This window comes from Mustelus asterias, unplaced genomic scaffold (genome assembly GCF_964213995.1).
Source record: "Mustelus asterias unplaced genomic scaffold, sMusAst1.hap1.1 HAP1_SCAFFOLD_1572, whole genome shotgun sequence".
Taxonomy (NCBI): Eukaryota; Metazoa; Chordata; class Chondrichthyes; order Carcharhiniformes; family Triakidae; genus Mustelus; species Mustelus asterias.
Window position 1 is genome coordinate 44,521 of NW_027591517.1, and position 27,822 is coordinate 72,342.

General features: G+C 51.2%; 1 protein-coding gene across 1 annotated transcript in view; it reads left to right on the plus strand.

Moving 5' to 3' along the window:
* Positions 1-27,822, plus strand: part of LOC144488445 (ciliogenesis and planar polarity effector 1-like) — a gene marked incomplete at its 3' end in the record, with an annotated part of 57,597 nt that overhangs the window by 18,450 nt on the left and 11,325 nt on the right. The window contains exons 2-7 of the mRNA XM_078206515.1: positions 5,075-5,310; positions 6,025-6,160; positions 7,103-7,222; positions 10,555-10,787; positions 19,415-19,521; positions 25,625-25,781. Of these exons, the coding sequence (XP_078062641.1) occupies positions 5,230-5,310; positions 6,025-6,160; positions 7,103-7,222; positions 10,555-10,787; positions 19,415-19,521; positions 25,625-25,781 (834 nt within the window). The remainder of the gene's footprint in view (positions 1-5,074; positions 5,311-6,024; positions 6,161-7,102; positions 7,223-10,554; positions 10,788-19,414; positions 19,522-25,624; positions 25,782-27,822) is intronic.

Here is a 27,822-nt window from a genome sequence, read left to right on the forward strand (position 1 = left end):
CCCCATTCCTTGAGCTGATTTTCCCATTCCCCATGCTGATTTCCCCGTTCCCCGTGCTGATTTCCCTGTTCCCCATGCTGGTTTCCCCATTCCCCATGCTGATTTCCCCATTCCCCGTGATGATTTCTCCATTCCCCGTGCTGATTTACCCATCCCCGTGCTGATTTCCCCATTCCATGTGCTGATTTCCCCGCTCCCCATGCTGATTTCCCCTTCCCCGTGCTGATTTCCCCCTTCCCCGTGCTGATTTCCCCGCTCCCCATGCTGATTTCCCCATTCCCCGTGCTGTTTTCTCCGTTCCCCGTGCTGATTTCCCCGTTCTCCGTGCTGATTTCCCCGTTCCCAGTGCTGGTTTGCCCATTCTCTGTGCTTATTTCCCCGTTCCCCATGCTTATTTCCCCAATCCCCATGCTGATATCCCTGCCCCGTGCTGATTTTCCCGTTCCCCGTGCTGATTTCCCTGCTCCCCGTGCTGATTTCCCCGCTCCCCGTGCTGATTTCCCCACTCCCCGTGCTAATTTCCCCGCTCCTCGCACTGATTTCCATGTTCCCCATGCTGAATTGCCCGTTCCCCGTGCTGATTTCCCCGTTCCCCATGCTGATTTCCCCATTCCCAGTGCTGATTTCCCCATTCCCCGTGGTCATTTCCCCATTCCCTGTGGTGATTTCCCCATTCCCTCTGCTGATTTCCCCATTCCTCGTGCTGATTTCCCTGGTTTCCCGAGCTGATTGCCTCGTTCCCCGTGCTCATTTCCCCTCTCCCTGTTCTGATTTCCCCACTCCCCACGCTGATTTCCCCGTTCCCCGCGCTGATTTCCCCATTGCACGTGCTGATTTCCCCATTGCCCATGCTGATTTCCATGCTCCTCGTGCTGATTTCCCTGTTCCCTGTGCTGATTTCCTCATTCCCCAAGCTGATTTCCCCATTCCCAGTGCTGATTTCCCCATTCCCCGTGGTCATTTCCCCACTCCCCGTGCTGATTTCCCCACTCCCCGTGCTGATTTCCCCGCTCCTCGCACTGATTTCCCCGTTCCCCATGCTGAATTGCCCGTTCCCCGTGCTGATTTCCCCGTTCCCATGCTGATTTCCCCATTCCCCGTGCTGATTTCCCCATTCCCCGTGCTGATTTCCCCGCTCCCCGTGCTGATTTCCCTGCTCCCCGTGCTGATTTCCCCGCTCCCCGTGCTGATTTCCCCACTCCCCGCGTTGATTTCCCCGCTCCCCGCGCTGATTTCCCCACTCCCCGTGCTGATTTCCCCGCTCCCCGCGCTGATTTCCCCGTTCCCCACGCTGATTTCCCCGCTCCCCATGCTGATTTCCCCGTTCCCCATGCTGATTTCCCCATTCCCCGTGCTGATTTCCCTGTTCCCCGTGCTGATTTCCCCGTTCCCCGTGCTGATATTCCCGTTCCCCATGCTGATTTCCCTGTTCACCGTGCTGATTTCCCACTCCCCATGCTGATTTCCCCGCTCCCCGTGCCGAGTTCCCCGTTCCCCATGCCGATTTCCCCATTCCCCGTGCTGATTTCCCCATTCCCCATGCTGATTTCCCCGTTCCCCGTGCTGATTTCCCCATTTTCCCATGCTGATTTCCCCATTCCCCGTGCTGATTTCCCCACTCCCCGTGCTGATTTCCCCGCTCCCCGGGCTAATTTCCCCGGTCTATGCTTCATAGGGACCAACATTTATTTGAGCTATCCACTCCGAAAATGGCTTTTGAAATTGTTGGGCTAGTTTGCTAACATTTTATATCTTTTCCGATTTTATCAATGTTTTGCTGACTCCCTGTCAATATCACGATTCTCCCAACCCCAACTTATTGTTTGGCTCTGTTAAAGGCTGTTTCTGAATTTTGTGGTATGTCGCGGACAGTATGTCCCTGCAATGAACCCGTTCCTCCTCTTATAGAGAGGGACATAGCCTGGGCGTGAGTAACTGTGAGTACTGGGGAGGCGATGGCCTATTATCACTCAACTATTAATCCAGAAACCCAGCTAATGTTCTGGAGACCTGGGTTCGAATTGCACCATGGCAGCTGGTGGAATTTGAATTCAATAAAGAATATCTGGAATTATGATGACCATGAAACCATTGTCGATTGTTGGAAAAACTCATCTGGTTCACTAATGTCCTTAAGGGAAGGAAATCTGCCGTCCTTACCTGGTCCTTACAAGGCTGTGCTCCTGCTCCCGGCTTACAAGCAAAAACTGAAGCGGGAGAATCCATCAAAGAGAGTCGTGCAATGTTTGTCTGAGGAATCGGATGATCTCCTACGGGGCTGCTTGGAGTCAGTGGAATGGTCAGTATTTAAAAACTCTACGACCAGCCTGAACCAGTACGCCACTACAGTAACTGACTTCATTCGTAGGTGTTTAGAAGACTGTGTGCCAAAGAAGCAAATCCATGTGTTCCCCAACCGGAAACCATGGATGAACAGGGATATCCACTGCTCGCTGAAGTCCAGGTCTGAGGCGTTCAAGTCAGGCAACCCTGATATTTACAAGAAAGCCAGATCCGATCTAAGGAGATCCATCAAAGATGCCAAAAGACAGTACCGGACCAAGCTAGAGTCCCAGGTTAGCCACACCGACTATGGCAAGGTCTGCAAGACATAACAGGCTACAAGATGAAGGCACGTAAAACCGCCGGCTCCAACGCACCCCTCCCCGATGAACTCAATGCATTCTATGCCCGTTTTGAGCAAGAGGTCAGCGAGAGCATGCCCTCCACCCTGGAGGCCTCGGATGAACCTGTATCCAAGGTCACCATTGCAAATGTCAGAGCAGCTTTCTCAAAAGTCAACCCACGGAAAGCGACAGGCCCGGATGGGGTACCCACACGAGCACTCAGATTCTGTGCGAGCCAGTTGTTAGGGGTATTCACAGACATCTTTACACTCTCTTTACAACAATCTGAGGTCCCTATCTGCTTCAAGAAGATGGTCATCATCCCGGTACCAAAAAGAAGGCCAGGGAGCGTGCCTTGATGAATCGTCCGGTGGCTCTGATATCCATCATTGTGAAGTGCTTTGAAAGGTTAGTCATGGCATGAATCAGTTCTGGCCTTCCAGGTTGCCTGGATCCACTACAGTTTGCCTACCGCCGCAACAGGTCCACAGCAGACGCCATCTCCCTGGCTCTACACTCAACCCTAGAACACCTAGATAACAAGGACACCTATGTCAGACTCCTATTTATTGACTACAGCTGAGTCTTCAACACCATTATTCCCACAAAACTCAACTCCAAACTCCGTGGCCTGGGCCTCGGCACCTCCCTCTGACTGGATCCTGAACTTCCTAACTCACAGACCACAATCAGTAAAGATAGACAACAACACCTCCTCCACGATCATCCTCAACACTGGTGCCCCACAAGGCTGTGTTCTCAGCCCCCTACTATACTCCTTATACACCTATGATTGTGCGGCCAAATTCCCCTCCAATTCGATATTCAAGTTTGCTGATGACACCACCGTAGTGGGTCGGATCTCAAACAATGATGAGACAAGAGTACAGGGATGAGATAGAGAATCTGGTGAACTGGTGCGGCAACAATAATCTCTCCCTCAATGTGAACAAAACGAAGGAGATTGTCATCGACTTCAGGAAGCATAATGGAGAACATGTCCCTGTCTACATCAACGGGGATGAAGTGGAAATGGTCGAGAGCTTCAAGTTTCTAGTTGTCCAGATCACCAACAACCTGTCCTGGTTCCTCCATGCCAACGTTATAGTTACGAAAGCCCACCAACGCCTCTACTTTCTAAGGAGGCTAAGGAAATTTGGTATGTCAGCTACAATTCTCGCCAACTTTTATCGATGCATCATAGAAAGCATTTTTTCTGGTTGTATCACAGTTTGGTATGGCTCCTGCTCTGCCCAAGACAACAAAAAACTACAAAGGGTCATGAACGAAGCCCAGTCCATCACTCAAACCAGCCTCCCATCCATTGACTCTGTCTACACTTCCCGCTGCCTCGTCAAAGCAGCCCGCATAATTAAGGACCCCCACAAACCCCGGACATTCTCCCTTCCACCTTCTCCATTGGGAAAAAGATACAAAAGTCTGAGGTCACGTACTAACCGACTCAAGAACAGCTTCTTCCCTGTTGCCATCAGACTTTTGGGGGTTGGCATGGTGACAGAGTGGTTAGCATTGCTGTCTCACAGCGCCAGGGACCTGGGTTCGATTCCCAGCTTGGGTCACTGTCTGTGTGGAGTCTGCACGTTCTCCGCTGTGACTGCATGGGTTTCCTCCGGGTGCTCCGGTTTCCTCCCACACTCTGAAAGATGTGCTGGTTAGGGTGCATTGACCCGAACAGGCGCCGGAGTGCGGCGACTAGGGAAATTTCACAGTAACTTCATTGCAGTGTTAATGTAAGCCTTAGTTGTGACTAATAAATAAACTTTAACTTTAAAGAATGGGCCTATCTCACATTAAGCTGATCTTTCTCTACACCCTTGCTACAACAGTAACACTATATTCTGCACTCTCTCATTTCCTTCTCCATGAACGGTATGCTCTGTCTGTATCGAGTCATAGAGGTTTACAGCATGGAAACAGGCCCTTCAGCCCAACTTGTCCAGGCTGCCCTTTTTTTTAAACCCCTAAGCTAATCCCAATTGCACGCGTTTGGCCCAATTCCCTCTATACCCATCTTACCCATGTAACTGTCTAAATGCTTTTTAAAAGACAAAATTGTACCCACCTCTACTACTACCTCTGGCAGCTTGTTCCAGACACTCACCATCCTCTGTGTGAAATAATTGCCCCTCTGGACCCTTTTGTGTGTCTCCCCTCTCACCTTAAACCTATGCCCTCTAGTTTTAGACTCCCCTACCTTTGGGGAAAAGATATTGACAATCTAGCTGATCTGTGCCCCTCATTATTTTATAGACCTCTATAAGATCAGCCTTCTACGCTCCAGAGAAAAAAGTCCCAGTCTAGTGTGCAAGAAACAATACTTTTCACTGTATGATAATACATGTGACAATAATAGATAAATCATGCAGAAAGACTGCTTTTGGTATCTAACAGCAGGTTGTGTGACTCAGTATTTGTTACTATTTCAGGTCCTGCTGTTTAAAACTCAAAATGAAATCAGCAAATTCTGCAGAAACACAGCAATCAGGTGGAGAGAGAAACAGAGCGAATGTTTCCGGTCTGTGACCTTCCATTGGTTCCTGCTGATTCTCACCCTGGCTGACTGAGACCTCCATTTCACAACATGGACCTGAAACTGGAGGTACTGATGTCCAGCAGCATCAAACACAAGAAACCTTGGCCTCAGCTCCACTGGATTGGGGAGGTAAGCAGTGTTTCCTCTCTCCTGAGTGAAATAAATAGGTGGCACAGATAATGGTTTCTTATTCCCAGGGGTGTTGCTTCTCTATCTCACTCTGTCTTACTATTTACCCTCTTTCAAGATCTAGTTTTCTCACACTCTGGCCTGAATGTTTTGTCTGTCGGGGGCGTGTACTCGCTGGACCTGGAAGTGGATGTGAAACATGTTTCCAGCCGCGGTCTGCCGTGGAGCGCAATTTCACGCTGGCTGGCTAATTAATGGAGGGCCAGCGCTGAGAAACGGGATGGTGAGGGCTGGCGTTTCCGATGCGCACCCTCGGGGACAGCTACTGTGATCTGTCTCCCCTGAGCTGCTGACCCCTGAAAAATAAATCTCAATGTCTAAACTATACCGAGTGTCTACACAGAACAGCCACGCGCACACCTCTGTCCCCAGACACATTGGTTCATTCTATTCCAGCCCTGACCTTGCATCCTGCCCTGGATCAGAATTCGTATGTGTGTGCGTGTGTCTGTGTGTTCGTGTGTGTGTGCGCGTGTGTGTCTGCATGTTTGTGTGTATGTGTCTGCGTGTTTGTGTGCGTGTGTATGTGTCTGCATGTTTGTGTGCGTGTGTCTGCATGTGTGTGCGTTTATAAAGGGACTATGCCTCGCTCGATGTGCTGCTGCACCTCTCCTCCCTGACGGTTCATTGCTGTCAATTGTTGTTTCCCTTTAGGAGAAAGAGGCCATTCTGTTGTGTGATAAGCAGAGACTGAGCTTACTCACTCTATCAACGGGGAGGACACAGAGGAAGATCCCCAAACTGCAACCACTCTTCAGGAACATGCTGAGTGTTACCACCTCCGCTAATGGTATTTCTGACACATTGATGAGCCGCTAAGATGCTCAACAACAACAGCAGGGGCTGTTTCGATTTGTCCCATGACATTGTACATTTCAAATCAGTAAATGATGCTGAACAATTGTTCGCGCGCCCCACACTCCCTCGGGGGTGAGAGTGCGGGGCGCGCGAGGGAGTGCGGGGCGCGCGAGGGAGTGCGGGGGGGAGGGGTTGTGAGTGTGTGTGGCGGGGTGTGTGTGTGTGAGAGGGGGGCGTGTGTGTGTGAGAGAGGGGGGCGTGTGTGTGTGAGAGAGGGGGGCGTGTGTGTGTGTGAGGGGGGCGTGTGTGAGGGGGGCGTGTGTGTGTGAGGGGGGGCATGTGTGTGTGTGTGAGGGGGGTGTGTGTGTGTGAGGGGGTTGTGTGTGTGTGAGGGGGGTGTGTGTGTGTGAGGGGGTTGTGTGTGTGTGAGGGGGGGGTGTGTGAGGGGGTGTGTGTGTGAGGGGCGTGTGTGTGTGTGAGGGGCGTGTGTGTGAGGGGCGTGTGTGTGTGTGAGGGTGGGGTGTGAGGGGGTGTGTGTGTGTGAGGGGGGGTGTGTGAGGGTGTGGGTGTGTGAGGGTGGCGTGTGTGAGGGTGGCGTGTGTGAGGGGGGCGTGTATGAGGGGGGCGTGTGTGAGGGGGGCGTGTGTGAGGGGGGCGTGTGTGAGGGGGGCGTGTGTGAGGGGGGCGTGTGTGAGGGTGTGTGTGTGTGTGAGGGTGTGTGTGTGTGTGAGGGTGTGTGTGTGTGAGGGTGTGTGTGTGTGTGAGGGTGTGTGTGTGTGTGAGGGTGTGTGTTAGGGTGTGTGTGTGTGTGTGAGGGTGTGTGTGTGTGGGCGGGTGATGTGCCTGTGGGGGGTGTGTGTGTAATGTAAGGGTTCCTGTCTGAGGTGGGTAGTGGCAGCACTCTCTCACTGCTGCTCTCTCTGTGTTTGTGCAGGAGTCTGGCTGGCAGGACTGCTGAATACAGGAGAACTCTTCCTGTGGGAGAAAGATGGCGACTGTTTAAAGACCATCGCGGTGGAGGCAGGCGTGTGCGCAGAGGCAGCGGCAGCCCGCGGTACGAAGCCTGCATTGTTTGTTGCTGAGGAAACGGGGGAATTCTGGGAGGAAGAAAGTCAGGGGTTTGCACCTTGAAGATGCTGGAGGCTGAGGGGATAAGATCGGGTTTAACAACACCAGGTTAAAGTCCAACAGGTTTATTTGGTAGCACAAGCCACACAAGCTTTCGGAGCCCCAAGCCCCTTCTTCAGGTGAGTGTAACTCACTCACCTGAAGAAGGGGCTTGGAGCTCCGAAAGCTTGTGTGGCTTGTGCTACCAAATAAACCTGTTGGACTTTAACCTGGTGTTGTTAAACTTCTTACTGTGTTTACCCCAGTCCAACGCCGGCATCTCCACATCGGGATAAGATTGCACAGGCCTTCCACCCTCCCCGGGCCCCGCTCCCCTGGGCCCCCGCTCCCCCACTCCCCTGGGCCCCCGCTCTCCCGGCCACAGCTCCCCCAGGCCCCCGCTACCCTGGGCCCCTGCTCCTCACCCGGGCCTCCGCTCTCCTCTGTAGGCAGATTGTGGGTGTTCAGCTAGTAACCGAGTATGAACTAGCCCCGGCTCTCCTGGCACTGTAGGAGCAGAGTCAGAGGGTGGTTGTAGAGGGTTGTTTTTCAAACTGGAGGCCTGTGACCAGCGGTGTGCCTCAGGGAGCGGTGCTGGGCCCACTGTTATTTGTCATTTGTATTAATGATTTGGATGAGAATATAGGAGGCATGGTTAGTAAGTTTGCAGATGACACCAAGATTGGTGGCATAGTGGACAGTGAAGAAAGTTATCTCGGATTGCAACGGGATCTTGATCAATTTACTAGGATGCTACCGGTTCTTGATGGATTGAGTTATAAGGAGAGGCTGCATAGACTGGGACTTTTTTCTCTGGAGCATAGGAGGCTGAGGGGTGACCTTATAGAGGTCTATAAAATAATGAGGGGCACAGATCAGCTAGATAGTCAATATCTTTTCCCAAAGGTAGGGGAGTCTAAAACTAGAGGGCATAGGTTTAAGGTGAGAGGGGAGAGATGCAAAAGTGTCCAGAGGGGCAATTTTTTCACACAGAGGGTGGTGAGTGTCTGGAACAAGCTGCCAGAGGTAGTAGTAGAGGCGGGTACAATTTTGTCTTTTAAAAAGCATTTGGATAGTCACATGGGTACGATGGGTATAGAGGGATATGGGCCAAATGCGGGCAATAGCTTAAGGGTTTTAAAAAAAAATAAGGGTGGCATGAACAAGTTGGGCCTAAGGGCCTGTTTCCATGCTGTCAACCTCTATGACTCTAATTGGGCCAGTGGGCTGACGAATGGCAGACAGAGTTTAATTTAGATAAATGCGAGGTGATGCATTTTGGTAGATTGAACCAGGGCAGGACTTACTCAGTTAATGTAGGGCGTTGGGGAGAGTTACAGAACAAAGAGATCTAGGGGTTCATGTTCATAGTTCCTTGAAAGTGGAGTCACAGGTGGATAGAACATAGAACATTACAGCGCAGTACAGGCCCTTCGGCCCTCGATGTTGTGCCGACCTGTGAAACTAATCTAAAGCTCCTCTAATCTACACTATTCCAATATCATCCATATGTTTATCCAATGACCATTTAAATGCCCTTAATGTTGGCGAGTCCACTACTGCTGCAGGCAGGGCATTCCACGCCCTTACTGCTCTCTGAGTAAAGAACCTACCTCTGACATCTGTCCTATATCTATCACCCCTCAATTTAAAGCTATGTCCCCTTGTGCTAGCTCTCACCATCCGAGGAAAAAGGCTCTCACTATCCACCCTACCTAATCCTCTGATCATCTTGTATGCCTCTATTAAGTCACCTCTTAACCTTCTTCTCTCTAATGAAAACAGCGTCAAGTCCCTCAGCCTTTCCTCATAAGGCCTTTCCTCATAAGACCTTCCAACCATACCAGGCAACATCCTGGTAAATCTCCTCTGCACCCTTTCCAATGCTTCCACATCCTTCCTATAATACGGCGACCAGAACTGTACGCAATGTTCCAAATGCGGCCGCACCAGAGTTTTGTACAGCTGCAACATGACCTCCTGGCTCCGAAACTCAATCCCTCTACCAATAAAAGCTAACACACCGTACACCTTCTTAACAACCCTATCAACCTGGGTGCCAACTTTCAGGATCTATGCACATGGACACCCAGATCCCTCTGTTCATCCACACTACCAAGTATCTTACCATTAGCCCAGTGCTCTGTATTCCTGTTACTCCTTCCAAAGTGAATCACCTCACACTTTTCCGCCTTAAACTCCATTTGCCACCTCTCAGCCCAGCCCAGCCCAGTGCTGAAGAAGCCATTCGGCATGCTTGGTTTAATTGATCAGAACATTGAATACAGGAGTTGGGACGTCTTGTTGAAGTTGTACAAGACATTGGTCAGGCCACACTTGGAATACTGTGTACAGTTCTGATCACCCTGTTATATATATAATATCATAGAAACCCTACAGTACAGAAAGAGGCCATTCGGCCCATCGAGTCTGCACCGACCACATTCCCATCCAGGCCCTACCCCCATATCCCTACATATTTTACCCACTAATCCCTCTAACCTACGCATCTCAGGACACTAAGGGGCAATTTTAGCATGGCCAATCAACCTAACCCGCACATCTTTGGACTGTGGGAGGAAACCGGAGCACCCGGAGGAAACCCACGCAGACACGAAGAGAATGTGCAAACTCCACACAGACAGTGACCCAAGCCGGGAATCGAACCCAGGTCCCTGGAGCTGTGAAGCAGCAGTGCTAACCACTGTGCTACCGTGCCGCCCAAAAAGAAAGCATATTGTTAAACTAGAAAGAGTGCAGAAAAGATTTACTAGGATACTACCGGGACTTGATGGTTTGAGTTATAAGGAGAGGCTGGATAGACTGGGACTTTTTTCTCTGGAGCGTAGGAGGCTGAGGGGTGATCTTATAGAGGTCTATAAAATAATGAGGGGCACAGATCAGCTAGATAGTCAATATCTTTTCCCAAAGGTAGGGGAGTCTAAAACTAGAGGGCATAGGTTTAAGATGAGAGGGGAGAGATACAAAAGTGTCCAGAGGGGCAATTCTTTCACACAGAGGGTGGTGATTGTCTGGAACGAGCTGCCAGAGGCAGTAGTTGAGGCCGGTACAATTTTGTCTTTTAAAAAGCATTTAGACAGTTACATGGGTAAGATGGGTATAGAGGGATATGGGCCAAATGTGGGCAATTGGGACTAGCTTAGGGGTTTAAAAAAAAAAGGGCGGCATGGACAAGTTGGGCCGAAGGACCTGTTTCCATGCTGTAAACCTGTATGATTCTATGACCCTTGTCTGTCTCCGTTCTTCCCTCTCTCTCAGAGTCTGCTACTAAGCTGTTCCTGTATGTGTCGAGAGATGGGAAGAGAGTTCTTGTGGTCAGTCTGGCTGGCACAGTCTTCCTCTGGGAAAGCAGTGAGAAACGAGACTTGACAACTGTTCCTGGGACTCAGCTCAGCGGCAGGTGGGCCCAGGTAATGGTGGATGAGCAAGCCAAACTTCCCCAGGCCGAGGATAAGGACAGCATCGTGGATGCCATCTTTCACTCTGATGAGGTGAGTTCATTGCCATCTGTAAACACATTGTAAAAGGCAGACAGTAGAGCTTACTGCCGGTTCTCCTGGGCGTGGCAGTGTGTGTTTATGTAGCACACTACCAAAGCCCATATTATTCACGACGGTGATATCCTATAGAACCGCAGTCACTGCTGGGAGGGACACTGACTGAGACAGATTCTGCTGGGAGAGATGCTGGCTGAGACAGATTCTGCTGGGAGAGACGCTGGCTGAGACAGATTCTGCTGGGAGAGACGCTGGCTGAGACAGATTCTGCTGGGAGTGACACTGAGCGAGACAGATTCTGCTTGGAGTGACGCTGAGTGAGACAGATTCTGCTGGGAGTGACACTGAGCGAGACAGATTCTGCTGGAAGTGACACTGGGCGAGATAGATTCTGCTGGGAGTGACACTGAGCGAGACAGATTCTGCTGGAAGTCTCACTGACCGAGACAGACTCTGCTGGAAGTGACGCTGAGTGAGACGGATTCTGTTGGGAGTGACGCTGAGTGAGGCAGATTCTGCTGGGACTAACGCTGACAAAGATAGATTCTGCTGGCAGTGACGCTGACCGAGACAGATTCTGCTGGAAGTGACACTGACCGAGACTGATTCTGCTGGAAGTGATGCTGACTGAAACAGATGCTGCTGGGAGTGACTTTGAGCGTGACGGATTCTGCTCGGAATGATTCTGACGGAGTGAAGCCTAGCGAGATGGATTCTGTTGGGAGTGACACTGAGTGAAACGGTTTCTGTTAGGACTAACGCTGAGCGAGGCAGATTCTGCTGGGTGTAATGCTGACAATGATAGATTCTGCAGGGAGTGGCACTGAGCGAGAGGGATTCTGCTGGGAGTGGCACTGACCGAGACAGATTCTGCTGGGAGTGACACTGACCGAGACAGATTCTGCTGGGAGTGACACTGACCGAGACAGATTCTGCTGGGAGTGATGCTGAGTGAGACAGATTCTGCTGGGAGTGACTCTGAGCGAGACAGATTCTGCTGGGAGTGAAGCTGAGCAAGACATTCTGCTGGGACAAGCACTGACTGAGACAGATTCTGCTGGGAGTGGCACTGACCGAGACAGATTCTGCTGGGAGTGACACTGTCCGAGACAGATTCTGCTGGGAGTGACACTCACCGAGACAGATTCTGCTGGGAGTGACGCTGAGTGAGACAGATTCTGCTGGGAGTGACGCTGAGTGAGACAGATTCTGCTGGGAGTGACTCTGAGTGAGACAGATTCTGCTGGGAGTGACGCTGAGCAAGACATTCTGCTGGGACAAGCACTGACTGAGACAGATTCTGCTGGGAGTGGCACTGAGCGAGACAGATTCTGCTGGGAGTGGCACTGAGCGAGACATTCTGCTGGGAGTGGCACTGAGTGAGACAGATTCTGCTGGGAGTGACTCTGAGCGAGACATTCTGCTGGGAGTGACGCTGAGCAAGACGTTCTGCTGGGACAAGCACTGACAGACAGATTCTGCTGGTAGTGGCACTGAGCGAGACAGATTCTGCTGGTAGTGACGCTGACTGAAACAGGTGCTGCTGGGAGTGACTTTGAGCGTGACGGATTCTGCTGGGAATGATTCTGACCGAGACAGACTCTGCTGGGAGTGAAGCTGAGCGAGATGGATTCTGTTGGGAGTGACATTGAGTGAAACGGTTTCTGTTAGGGCTAACGCTGAGCGAGGCAGATTCTGCTGGGAGTAACGCTGACAATGATGGATTCTGCAGGGAGTGGCACTGAGCGAGACAGATTCTGCTGGTAGTGACGCTGACTGAAACAGGTGCTGCTGGGAGTGACTTTGAGCGTGACGGATTCTGCTGGGAATGATTCTGACCGAGACAGACTCTGCTGGGAGTGAAGCTGAGCGAGATGGATTCTGTTGGGAGTGACATTGAGTGAAACGGTTTCTGTTAGGGCTAACGCTGAGCGAGGCAGATTCTGCTGGGAGTAACGCTGACAATGATGGATTCTGCAGGGAGTGGCACTGAGCGAGAGGGATTCTGCTGGGAGAGGCACTGACCGAGACAGATTCTGCTGGGAGTGACACTGACCGAGACAGATTCTGCTGGGAATGACGCTGAGTGAGACAGATTCTGCTGGGAGTGACGCTGAGTGAGACAGATTCTGCTGGGAGTGACTCTGAGCGACACAGATTCTGCTGGGAGTGATGCTGAACAAGACATTTTGCTGGGAGTGACACTGACCGAGACAGATTCTGCTGGGAGTGACGCTGAGTGAGACAGATTCTGCTGGGAGTGATGCTGAGTGAGACAGATTCTGCTGGGAGTGATGCTGAGTGAGACAGATTCTGCTGGGAGTGATGCTGACCAAGACATTCTGCTGGGACAAGCACTGACTGAGACAGATTCTGCTCGTAGTGGCACTGAGCGAGACAGATTCTGCTGGGAGTGGCATTGAGCGAGACAGATTCTGCTGGGAGTGGCACTGAGCGAGACAGATTCTGCTGGGAGTGGCACTGAGTGAGACAGATTCTGCTGGGAGTGACTGAGCGAGACAGATTCTGCTGGGAGTGACGCTGAGCAAGACATTCTGCTGGGACAAGCACTGACTGACAGATTCTGCTGGTAGTGGCACTGAGCGAGACAGATTTTGCTGATAGTGACGCTGACTGAAACATGCTGCTGGGAGTGACTCTGAGTGAGACAGATTCTGCTGGGACTGACGCTGAGCAAGACATTCTGCTGGGACAAGCACTGACTGAGACAGATTCTGCTGGTAGTGGCACTGAGCGAGACAGATTCTACTAGGAGTGACGCTGAGCGAGACAGATTCTACTGGGAGTGACGCTGAGCGATACAGATTCTGCAGGGAGTGGCACTGACCGAGACAGATTCTGCTGGGAGTGATGCTGAGTGAGACAGATTCTGCTGTGAGTGACGCTGAGTGAGACAGATTCTGCTGGGAGTGACACTGAGTGAGGCAGCTTCTGCTGGGAGTAATGCTGACCAAGACAGATTCTGCTGGGAGTGATGCTGAGCGAGACAGATTCTGCTGGGAGTGAAGCTGAGTGAGACAGATTCTGCTGTGAGTGACACTGAGCGAGACGGATTCTGCTGGGAGTGATGCTGAGTGAGACAGATTCTGCTGGGACTGGCACTGAGCGAGACAGATTCTGCTGGGAGTGGCACTGAGCGAGACAGATTCTGCTGGGCGTGAAGCTGAGCAAGACAGATTCTGCTGTGAGTGACACAGCGGGACGGATTCTGCTGGGAGTGATGCTGAGTGAGACAGATTCTGCTGGGACTGGCACTGAGTGAGACAGATTCTGCTGGGACTGGCATTGAGCGAGACAGATTCTGCTGGGACTGGCACTAAGCGAGACAGATTCTGCTGGGCGTGACACTGACCGAGACAGATTCTGCTGGGACTGGCACTGTGCGAGACAGATTCTGCTGGGACGGGCGCTGAGCGAGCCAGATTCTGCTGGGAGTGGCACTGAGCGAGACAGATTCTGTTGGGACTGGCACTGAGCGAGACATTCTGCTGGAACTGGCACTGAGCGAGACAGATTCTGCTGGCACTGAGCGAGACTGATTCTGCTGGGGCTGGCACTGAGCGAGACAGATTCGGCTGGGAGTGGCACTGACCGAGACAGATTCTGCTGGGACTGGTGCTGAGCGAGACAGATTCTACTGGGACTGGTGCTGAGCGACGCAGATTCTGCTGGGACTGGCACTGAGCGAGACAGATTCTGCTGGCAGTGCCGCTGAGAGAGACAGAGTTTGCTGGGAGTGACGCTGAGCAAGATAGATTCTGTTGCGAGTGACGCTGACCGAGACAGATTCTGCTGGGAGTGACGCTGACCAAGACAGATTCTGCTGGGAATGGCACTGAGCGAGACAGATTCTGCTGGGAGTGACGCTGACCGAGACAGATTCTGCTGGGGGTGACGCTGACCAAGACAGATTCTGCTGGGAATGGCACTGAGCGAGACAGATTCTGCTGGGAGTGACGCTGAGCGAGACAGATTCTGCTGGGAGCGACACTGAACGAGAGGGATTCTGTTGGGAGTGACACTGAGCGAGAGGGATTCTGCTGGGTGTGACACTGAGCGAGCCGGATTCTGCTGGGAGTGACGCTGAGCGAGACAGATTCTGCTGGGAGTGACGCTGAGCGAGACAGATTCTGCTGGGAGTGACGCTGAGTGAGACAGATTCTGCTGGGAGTGATGCTGAGCGAGACATATTCTGGTGGGAGTGACACTGAGAAAGCCGGATTCTGCTGGGAGTGACGTTGAGTGAGACAGATTCTGCTGGGAGTGACGCTGAGCGAGACAAATTCTGCTGGGAGTGACGCTGAGCGAGACGGATTCTGCTGGGAGTGACGCTGAGCAAGACGGATTCTGCCGGGAGTGACGCTGAGCGAGACGGATTCTGCCGGGAGTGACGCTGAGTGAGACGGATTCTGCTGGGAGTGACGCTGAGCTAGATGGATTCTGCTGGGAGTGACGCTGAGCTAGACGGATTCTGCTGGGAGTGACGCTGAGCTAGATGGATTGTGCATTCCCAACTTCGGGTTTTAGTTTCTGGAGTGAGAGAGGAGCAGGTTTCTCTGAATTTCCACCTGGTTCAGGCGCATTCCTTTCAAGATCTAATGTTGGCTTGTGTGGAAAACCTGGCATTGCCCAATAAACCATTCGATATCACACTTCTCCCTGCAACAGGCGTCTCCTCATCATAGGTGGAATTTAACAGGTGCCAATGAGTTGTCAGAATGGGTCTATTCCTGGCACCAAGCCAGGCCACACTGCTGGACCCAGCCCTGCCAACCCTGCAAAACAAATCCTCGATACCATCATCTGGGGGCTTGTGCCGAGATTGGGAGAGCTGTCTCACAGACCAGTCACGCAACAGCCTGACATCATTGCGCTCATGGAATGGCATCTTATAGATAATGTCCCAGACGCCACCATCACTATCTCTGGGTATGTCCTGTCCCACCAGCAGGACAGACCCAGCAGAGGTGGCGGCACAGTGGTCCACAGTTGGGAGGGAGTTGCCCTGGGAGTCCTCAACATCGACTCTGGGACTGTGGACCCCCATAGAATCCCGACAGGGCAGAAAGGTTCAAAACAAGGAGAAATGAGCTCTTTTTATTCAGTCACGGGATGTGGCTTTCACTGACTGGGTCAGCATTCATTGTCCAACACCAATTGCCCAGAGGGAAATGATGGGGTGAGCTGCCTTCTTGAATCGCTGCAGCCCACGTGGTGTAGGTACACCCACCATGCTGTTAGGGAGGGATGTCCAGGATTCTGACCCAGCGACAGTGAAGAAACGGCGATATATTTCCAAGTCAGGACGGTGAGTGACTTGGAGGGGAAGTTCCGGGTGATGGTGTTCCCAGGTATCTGCTGCTCCTGTCCTTCTAGACGGTAGTGGTCGGGGTGGCACAGTGCTTAGCTCTGCTCCTCACAGCCCCAGGGACCCGGGTTCGACTCCCGCCTTGGGTCATTGTCTGTGTGGAGTCTGCACGTTCTCCCCGTGTCTGCATGGGTTTCCTCCGGTGCTCCGGTTTCCTCCCACAGTCCAAAGATGTGCGGGTTAGGCGGATTGGCCATGCTAAATTGACCCTTCGTATCAGGGGACTAGCTAGGGTAAATGCATAGAACATAGAACATTACAGCGCAGTACAGGCCCTTCGGCCCTCGATGTTGTGCCGACCTGTGAAACCAATCTAAAGCCCCTCTAACCTACACTATTCCAATATCATCCATATATTTATCCAATAACCATTTGAATGCTCTTAATGTTGACGAGTCCACTACTGCTGCAGGCAGGGCATTCCTGCCCTTACTACTCTCTGAGTAAAGAACCTACCTCTAACATCTGTCCTATATCTCTCACTCATGGGGTTATGGGGATAGGGCCTGGGTGGGAGCATGGTTGGTGCAGACTCGATGGGCCAAATGGCCTCCTCCTGCACTGTAGGGATTTGATCCTCTGTAGCAGAGAGATTCTCTCCCATCAGGAAGTGAACAGACATGACACTCCACAGAGTTGAAGATGCGAAGACTTGCAATGTGCCACATAGAAACATAGAAAAACTACAGCACAAAACAGGCCCTTCGGCCCCACAAGTTGTGCCGAACATATCCCTACCTTTTAGGCCTACCTATTACCCTCCATCCTATTAAGCCCCATGTACTCATCCAGGAGTCTCTTAAAAGACCCCATTGAGTTTGCCTCCACCACCACTGACGGCAGCCAATTCCACTCGCCCACCACCCTCTGTGTGAAAAACTTCCCCCTAACATTTCCCCTGTACCTACCCCCCAGCAGCTTAAACCTGTGTCCTCTCGTAGCAGCCATTTCCACCCTGGGAAAAAGCCTCCGAGAGTCCACCCAATCTATGCCCCTCAACATCTTATATACCTCTATTAGGTCTCCTCTCATCCTACGTCTCTCCAAGGAGAAAAGACCGAGCTCTCTCAGCCTATCCTCATAAGGCATGCCACTTAATCCAGGCAACATCCTTGTAAATCTCCTCTGCACCCGTTCAATCTTTTCCACATCCTTTCTGTAATGAGGCGACCAGAACTGAGCACAGTACTCCAAGTGGGGTCTGACGAGGGTCTTATATAGCTGCATCATTATCCCCGGACTCCTAAACTCAATCCCTCGATTGATAAAGGCCAGCACACCATACGCCTTCTTAACCACCTCCTCCACCTGCAGGGCCGATTTTAGAGTCCTATGGACCCGGACCCCAAGGTCCTTCTGATCCTCCACCATACTAAGAGCCTTTCCCTTTATATTGTACACCTTCATCCCATTTGACCTGCCAAAATGGACCACTACGCATTTATCTGGGTTGAAGTCCATCTGTCACTTCTCCGCCCAGTCTTGCATCCTATCTATGTCCCTCTGTAACTTCTGACATCCCTCCAGACTATCCACAACCCCACCAACCTTCGTGTCGTCGGCAAACTTACCAACCCATCCCTCCACTTCCTCATCCAGGTCATTTATGAAAATGACAAACAGCAAGGGTCCCAGAACAGATTACTGGGGCACACCACTGGTGACCGACCTCCATTTAGAAAAAGACCCATCTATACCCATTCTCTGCCTCCTTTGGGCAAGCCAGTTCTGGATCCACAGGGCAGCAGCCCCTTGGATCCCATGCCCTCTCACTTTTTCGAGAAGCCTTGCATGGGGGACCTTATCGAACGCCTTGCTAAAATCCATATAAACCACATCTCCCGCTTTCCCTTCGTCAATGTGTTTAGTCACATTTTCGAAGAACTCCACCAGGCTCGTAAGGCACGATCTGCCTTTGACAAAGCCATGCTGAGTATTCTTGAGCATACTAAACCTCTCTAAATGCTCATAAATCTTGTCCCTCAGGATCTTCTCCCTCAGCTTACCAACCACTGAGGTTAGACTCACCGGTCGGTAATTTCTTGGGCTATCCCTATTCCCCTTCTTGAAAATAGGAACCACATCCGCAATCCTCCAATCCTCCAGCACCTCCCCCGTCTCCATCGACGGCGCAAAGATCATCGCCAGAGGCTCTGTAATCTCTTCCCTCGCCTCCCACAGTAACCTAGAGTAACCCATCCGGACCTGGCGACTTATCTATCTTGATGCCATTCAAAGATTCCAGCACAACCTCTTTCTTAAAGTCCACATACTCAATCTTTTCAGTCCACCGCAAGCCCGCAGTACATCCACCCAGGTCCTTCTCCTCTGTGAAAACCGAGGCAAAATACTCATTAAGCACCTCTGCCATTTCTACTGGTTCCGTACAGATTTTCCCACCTTCACCTTTTATGGGCCCTATTCCTTCACGTCTCATCCTTTTACTCTTCACATATTTATAGAACGCCTTAGGGTTTTCCTTAATCCTACCTGCCAAGGTCTTCTCGTGACCCCTTCTGGCTCTCCTAATTTCCTTCTTTAGTCCCTTCCTACAAGCCGTATACTCATCTAGATCCCTATCTTTGCCAAGCTCTCTGAACCTTTTGTACGCTTTCCTTTTCTTCTCGACTAGGTCCCGCACAGCTTTCGTGCACCACGGTTCCTTTAACCGACCAACTCCTCCCTGTCTGCTCGGAACGTTGTCCTGTAGAACTCTAGACAGACATTCCTTGAAAACCTGCCACCTCTCTTCAGTACATTTCCCCAAGAATACCTCCTTTCAATTTACTCCTCTAATTTGCTGCCTTATGTCTTCATATTTCCCCTTACTCCATATAAACGCTTCCTAGCTTGCCTGATCCTCTCTTTTTCCAATGCAAGCATAAAGGAGATAGAGTTATGATCGCTATCCCCAAGATGCTCTCCCACTGAGAGATCTGACACCTGTCCAGGTTCATTGGTCAGTATCAGATCAAGTACAGCCTCTCCTCTTGTAGGCTTGTCCACATGCTGTGTCAGGAAACCCTCCTGAACACACCTAACGAACTCCTCCCCATCCAATCCCCTTACCCTAGGGATATTTCAATCTATATCTCACTGTCCATCACAAGACCCATGACGAGAGGGAGAGTGTGCCAATGGTGCTTCTATAAGCGCAAAGGGTTTTTACTCCACAGTGACTCTGAGCAATGATTCTGCAATGATCCACTGCTATCTGTGTGTTTGTGTGCAGGTGCTGGGGGACTGCTGTTTCTGCTCCTTTGTATTTACCTGTGGAGAGGCTTTGGTACTGACTACACTCAGGCTGAAGTGGTTTGAGCAGGTGGAACTCTGCACCAGGTAAGACTTGCCCTCTGTGTCATCAAACCATAAGACGTAGGAGCAGAATTAGGCCACTCGGCCCATCGAATCTGCTCCGCTATTCAATCATGGCTGATATTTTTCTCATCCCCATTCTCCTGCTTTTTCCCCATAACCCCTGATCCCCTTATTAATCAAGAACCTATCTATCTCTGTCTTAAAGACACTCAATGACCCGGCCTCCACAGCCTTCTGCGGCAAAGAGTTCCACAGATTCACCACTCTCTGGCTGAAGAAATTCCTCCTCATCTCTGTTTTAAAGGATCGTCCCTTCAGCCTGAGGTTGTGCCTCTGGTTCTAGTTTTTCCTACGAGTGGAAACATGCTTTCCATGTCCACTCTATCCAGGCATCGGAGTATCCTGTTAGTTTCAATAACATCCCCCCTCATCCTTTTAAACTCCAACGAGTACAGACCCAGAGTCCTCAGCAGTTCCTCATACGACAAGCTCTTTATTCCAGGGATCATTCTTGTGAATCTCCTCTGGACCCTTTCCAAGGCCAGCACATCCTTCCTCAGTTATGGGGCCCAAAACTGCTCACAATACTCCAAATGGGGTCTGACCAGAGCCTTATACAGCTTCAGAAGCACATCCCTGCTCTTGTATTCTAGCCCTCTCGACATGAATGCTAACATTGCATTTGCCGTCCTAACTGCCGACTGAACCTGCACGTTAACCTTAAGAGAATCTTGAACAATGATTCCCAAGTCCCTTTGTGTTTCTGATTTCCTAAGCAATTTCCCATTTAGAAAATAGTCTATGCCTCCAATCCTCCTTCCAAAGTGCACAACCTCACACTTTTCCACATTGTATTCCATCTGCCACTTCTTTGCCCACTCTCCTAACCTGTCCAAGTCCTTCTGCAGCCCCCCTGCTTCCTCAATACTACCTGTCCCTCTACATAACTATAGGGTTCGTGGTGGGAGATATAGGAAGGATATCAGAGGTAGGTTCTTTACGCAGAGAGTGGTTGGGGTGTGGAATGGACTGCCTGCAGTGATAGTGGAGTCAGACACTTTAGAAACATTTAAGCGGTTATTGGATAGGCACATGGAGCACACCAGAATGATAGGGAGTGGGATAGCTTGATCTTGGTTTCAGATAAAGCTCGGCACAACATCGTGGGCCGAAGGGCCTGTTCTGTGCTGTACTGTTCTACTGTTCTACTTCTACATATCTTTGCATCATCTGCAAACTTAGCAACAGTGCCTTCAGTTCCTTCCTCCAAATCGTTAATGTATATTGTGAAAAGTTGTGGTCCCAGCACCGACCCCTGAGGCACACCACTAGTCACCGACTGCCATCCTGAGAAAGACCCCTTTATCCCCACTCTCTGCCTTCTGCCAGTCATGATGTGGAGATGCCGGCGTTGGACTGGGGTAAACACAGTAAGAAGTTTAACAACACCAGGTTAAAGTCCAACAGGTTTATTGTGGCTTTTGCTACCAAATAAACCTGTTGGACTTTAGCCTGGTGTTGTTAAACTTCTTATTCTGCCAGTCAGCCAATCCTCTACTCAAGCACTAGTGGCCCAGTAAGGAGTATACGTATGTGTTCATGTGTATGTATCAGTGAGTCGGTATTCATATGGATGGGTGCTCATGTAAACATTGTGAGAATTTGCTTTTATACATGTCAATGTGTGTACATTACTGTCAATGTATTAGTGTATATGTTAATGTGAAGTTGTGTGCATTGTATTTGTATCTACATTTGACTGAATGGGCATGTGTGCGCGCGTCAGCGTGTGTACATCAGCATGAATGTGCATGTGTGTACGCATGTGTAAGTCAGCGTGTGTGCGTCCGTGTGTGCGCGTCAGTGTGTGTGTGTATCACTGTATGGTCTGTGCTCTTACAGCTGGATGGGAGGACTACATGTATTATCTCGCCTCACTATTCAACTAATTGTAACATTAATTTCATTGTTTAATTTACTCACCAAAATGGCCAATTGTTTACCTTTTGTACAGAATAAAATAGACTTGAACCAGGTTTCTTCCAATCAAATCAGAATGATTGTTCATTATAAAACAGGAATTTCTGCAGCAACTTGCTAGGATTGGTTAACACAATTGTAATTGGGAAGATAACTGCATGCACACACCCTCTCACGCTCTCTCACCCTCTCTCACGCTCCCTCGCCCTCTCTCACGCTCCCTCGCCCTCTCTCACGCCCCCTCACTCTCTCTCACGCTCCCTCACTCTCTCTCACGCTCCCTCACTCTCTCTCACGCTCCCTCACTCTCTCACGCTCCCTCACTCTCTCACGCTCCCTCATTCTCTCATGCTCCCTCACTCTCTCACGCTCACACTCTCTCACGCTCACATTCTCTCATGCTCACACTCTCTCACGCTCACACTCTATCACGCTTACTCTCTCTCACGCTCACACTCTCTCACGCTCTCCCACTCTCACTCTCTCACGCTCCCTCGCACTCTTACTCTCTCACGCTCCTTCACTCTCACGCTCACACTCCCTCACGCTCACACTCGCGCTCCTTCACTCTCTCACACTCACTCTCTCACGCTCACTCTCCCTCCCTCACTCTCTCATGCTCACACTCTCTCACGCTCACACTCTCTCACTCTCTCACGCTCTCACACTCTCACGCTCACACTCTCTCACGCTCACACTCTCACGCTCACACTCTCAAGCTCACATTTTCTCACTCTCACGCTCACACACTCTCATGCGCACTCTCTCATGCTCTCACTCTCTCACGCTCACACTCTCTCACGCTCACACTCTCTCACGCTCACACTCTCTCACGCTCACACTCTCTCACGCTCACACTCTCTCGCGCTCACACTCTCATGCTCACACACTCATGCTCACACTCTCACGCTCACACTCTCTCACGCTCACACTCTCTCACGCTCACACTCTCTCACGCTCACACTCTCTCACACTCACACTCTTTCACACTCACACTCTTGCGCTCACACTCTCTCGCGCTCACACTCTCGCGCGCTCACACTCTCGCGCTCACACTCTCTCGCGCTCACACACTCATGCTCACACACTCATGCTCACACTCTCACGCTCACACTCTCTCACGCTCACACTCTCTCACGCTCACACTCTCTCACACTCACACTCTTTCACACTCACACTCTTGCGCTCACACTCTCTCGCGCTCACACTCTCGCGCGCTCACACTCTCGCGCTCACACTCTCTCGCGCTCACACACTCATGCTCACACACTCATGCTCACACTCTCTCACACTCTCACACTTCCTCACTCTCTCACGCTCACAATTCTTTCACGCTCCCTCACTCGCTCATGCTCACACACTCTCATGCTCACACTCTCTCACGCTCACACTCACTCGCTCTCACGCTCATACTCTCATGCTCACACTCACACGCTCACTCTCACACTCTCTCACACTCTCACGCTCCCTCACTCTCTCACACTCACACTCTCTCGCTCTCTCACGCACACGCTCCCTCATTCTCTCACACTCTCACACTCACTCTCTCTCACTCTCTCACTCTCATGCTCACACTCTCTCACGCTCCCTCACTCTCTCATGCTCAGGCTCCCTCACTCTTTCACACTCACACTCTCTCACGCTCACACTCTCTCACGCTCACACTCTCTCACGCTCACACTCTCTCACACTCTCTCACACTCACACTCTCATGCTCACACTCTCACTCTCTCACGCTCATGTTCCCTCATTCTCTCAGGCTCACACACTCACACGCTCACTCTCACGCTCACACTCACCCTCACTCTCACGCTCTCATACTCACACTCACTCTCTCACGCTCACACTCACGCTCACACACTCTCACACTCACGCTCTCACTCTCACGCTCACACACTCACTCTCATGCTCACACTCTCATGCTCACTCTCTCACACTCACTCTCTCACACTCACACTCTCTCAAACTCTCTCACTCTCTCACGCTCACACACACTCACGCTCACACTCTCTCACGCTCACACTCACTCTCTTTCACGCTCACACTCTCACGCTCCCTCACTCTCTCACGCTCACACACTCTCACGCTCACACTCTCTCACGCTCTTACACTCTCACACTCTCACTCTCACGCTCTCTCATGCTCACACTCACATGCTCACTCTCACAATCACACTCTCTCACGCTCCCTCACACCCTCACGCTCACGCTCCCTCACTCTCTCACACTCACACTCTCTCACTCTCTCACGCTCACACTCATGCTCACACTCTCTCACGCTCACACACTCTCACGCTCACACTCTCTCACGCTCACACTCACTCTCTTTCACGCTCACACTCTCACGCTCCCTCACTCTCTCACGCTCACACACTCTCACGCTCACAGTCTCTCACGCTCTTACACTCTCACACTCTCACTCTCACGCTCACGCTCACACTCTCTCATGCTCACACTCACATGCTCACTCTCACAATCACACTCTCTCACGCTCCCTCACACCCTCACGCTCACGTTCCCTCACTCTCTCACACTCACACTCTCTCACTCTCTCACGCTCACACTCTCTCACGCACACGCTCTCTCTCGCACACGCTCCCTGATTCTCTCACGCGCTCACTCTCTCACGCTCACACTCTCATGCTCACACTCTCTCATGCTCCCTCACTCTCTCACGCTCCCTCACTCTCTCACACTCCCTCACTCTCTCACGCTCACACTCTCTCACTCACACACACTCTCACGCTCACACTCTCTCGCGCCCGCGCCCGCCCTCCCCCGCGCCCGCCCTCCCCCGCGCCCGCCCGCGCCCGCCCTCCCCCGCGCCCGCCCTCCCCCGCGCCCGCCCTCCCCCGCGCCCGCCCTCCCCCGCGCCCGCCCTCCCCCGCGCCCGCCCTCCCCCGCGCGCGCCCTCCCCTCCACCCGCCCTCCCCCGCGCCCGCCCTCCCCCGCGCCCGCCCTCCCCCGCGCCCGCCCTCCCCCGCGCCCGCCCTCCCCCGCGCCCGCCCTGCCCCTCCACCCGCCCTCCCCCGCGCCCGCCCTGCGCCCGCCCCGCCCCACGACCGCTCCGCCCCCGCGACCGCCCTCCCCCGCGCCCAGTCTCACGCTCTCAAACATACTCACACACATAACACGCACATCCATGCATACACTCACGCATACACGCTCGCATGCACACATACAGAAACTGAGGAATAGAGTGTCTCTGCAGAGTTGGGGTTTAGAAGATGGGCATTATGAAATAAAGGATAAAGTTTGCCGAATCCCGTTGCTGTTGGCCTGGCGTGGCTCCCATCCGTTGGTTTTGGTGCGCAACTGGAGACTCACGAACTGCTCTCAGTTTTGCCGATCCAATGCAGAGCAGTTCTGCTCAGGCGAGGGTTCTCTGGCTCTGTGTTGATAGCCACACACCATTTTATGCAAGGCAGAGAGGGAGAGAGCCAGTTTGGGAGCTTTCCTTCCTCAGCTTGTTCCCCAGCAATCCTGCCTTCCAAACCTGCAGGTTCGCAATGTCAGGTTTTTCGCCAACTTCTGTGATTTTGAGCAAGTCACCAACCATCCTGTTCAATATTTCCCCCATCAATTAAAGAGATTGGAGTTAAAACAGCCAGCCAGAGTACCATCAGAGCCAGGAGGAGGCAATGACACAGTGGTGTTGTCACTGGGCTGGTAATCCAGAGACTCAGGGTAATGCTCTGGGGACCCGGGTTCGAATCCCACCACGGCAGATGGTGAAAATTGAATTTAATAAAAATCTGGAATTCAGAATCTACTGATGACCATGAACCCATTGTCGATTGTCGGAAAAACCCATCTGGTCACTAATGTTCTTTAGGGAAGGAAATCTGCCGTCCTTACCCTTACATGTGACTCCAGATCCACAGCAATGTGATTAATTCTTAAATGCCCTCTGAAGCGCAAATGGGGATGGGCAGCCAGCGACACCCACATCCTGTGAAGGAATAAAATAATCTTGGAGGAGGCCTGCTTTGTGACAGTTCCAAAGCGACTTATGACCTCTGTAAAAGAAATCTCAGGTTAGCATCCAAGTGTCCATCCATTCTGTAAAGGAATAATGGAGTTTTGAGAGATGTGATTGTAATGGTGTTTATTCTTCATGTTCACGACCGAGCCTTTCCTTGCAGAGCTGTGCCATTCTGTGCCCAATGGGTGACACAGAGCCATTGGTTAGGAGCTCTGATCCCTGGCTGTGTTGCGGTGAAGTCGAGAGGAGCCTTGCTGGCAGCTTTCTCCAGGGATGGACTGGTCCTTGCAGTCATCATCAACCAGAACGATCCCAAGGTTACTGTACTCTTTCACCAGGTTGTTGTGTGGGGCAGGATTATCAAATGGCTATGACTTAGTTTTGTGTTTCTTTTCCTTTCCCCCCCTGTTCCTCAGGATGATGCACTGACTCCATTCAGCCACACATCAAACCTGCTCTGGCTCCTGATTCCACACATTCCTCTCCCAGTCATTGCACAATCACTGGTGCTGTCCTCACCACATTCACACTGTGCATTCACACACAATCATGTTCACATTAGGAACATAAGAACAGGCCATTCAGCCCCTCAATCCTATTCTGCCATTCAGTGAGATCATGGCTGATCTGTGGCCTAACTCCACATGCCTTTGGCCCATATCCTTCATACCTTTCTTAACCAAAATGTATCTATCTCAGATTTAAAGATAACAATTGATCTTGCGTCAGCTGCTGTTTGTGGAAGACTGTTCCAAACCTCTTGCACCCTTTGTGTGGGAAGTGCTTCCCAACATCTCTCCTGAACACTCTGGCCCGAACAATGTCCCCTAGTTCCAGTGGAAATAGTTTATCTTTATCTACTCTGCCTTTACTGTTAATATCTGTTGAGATTTTGATCAGATCACCCCTTAACCTTCTAAATAGAAGGTTAAGAAAATAGGTCTGATTTGTGTCATCTCTCCTCAGAATTAAACCCCTGAAGCCCAGGTACCATTCCGGTAATCCTATGCTGCACTCCCTCCAAGGCCATTCTTCCGTCGGGAAAAAGATACAAAAGTCTGAGGTCACGTACCAACCGACTCAAGAACAGCTTCTTCCCTGCTGCTGTCAGACTGTTGAATGGACTTCATAGAAACCCTACAGTGCAGAAGGAGGCCATTCGGCCCATTGAGTCTGCACCGACCACAATCCCACCCAGGCCATATCCCTACACATTTTACCCACTAACCCCTCTAACCTACGCATCTCAGGACACTAAGGGGCAATTTTAGCATGGCCAATCAACCTAATCCGCACATCTTTGGACTGTGGGAGGAAACCGGAGCACCCGGAGGAAACCCACGCAGACACGAGGAGAATGTGCAAACTCCACACAGACAGTGACCCGAGCCGGGAATCGAACCCGGGACCCTGGAGCTGTGAAGCAGCAGTGCTAACCACTGTGCTACCGTGCCGCCCTAACCTTACCTTGCGTTAAGTTGATCTTTCTTTACTAGCTATGATTGTAATGCTACACACACTCCTTTCCTTCTCTATGAAAGGTATGCTTTGTCTGTATCACGTACAAGAAACAATACTTTTCACTGTATGTTAATATATGCGACAATAATAAATCAAATCAAATACCCTATGTAGGTATATATCGAGCTCCCAGATCTGCTCTCAGTGACTCCGAGTGGGGTCTAACCAGGGTTTTGTGCAGCTGCAGCATAATCTCTGCGTCCTTCTTCTCCAATCCTTGCCCATTCACTGAGTCTATGAAAATCCCTTTGCAATTTTATGCCATCACCCACACCATCCACAATGCTGCCTAACATTGTGCCATCAGCAAATTTGAATAGATGACTTTCTATGCTATTTTCCAAATCGTTAATAAATAATGTGAAGAATTGAGACACCAATACGGATCCTTGTGGGACACGAAGGTAAAAGCAAAATACTGCAGATGCTGGAATCTGAAACAAAAACAGAAACTGCTGGAAAACCTCAGCAGGTCTGACAGCATCTGTGGAGAGAGAATAGAGCCAACGTTTCAAATCTGGATGACCCTTTGTCAGAGCTGAATGAAGGGTCATCCAGACTCAACGCTTGCTCTGTTCTCTCCCCACAGATGCTGTCAGACCTGTTGAGATTTTCCAGCATTTTCTGTTTTTGTCCTTGTGGGACACATTGGTTAAAGTTCCCAGAGACTCCATCCTTCTGCACAGAGAACAATGGGGGGAATGTTCCTCTTGCTAGCAGCTTTCCTCAGGATGGGAGCATGGGAAGTGAGTGCAGGCGTCCAGTCACCAATGGGGTGGTAGTTTGGGAGACCCATCCTCAATCTGTATTGATCCTTGTCCAAGCATCAGTGCCTGT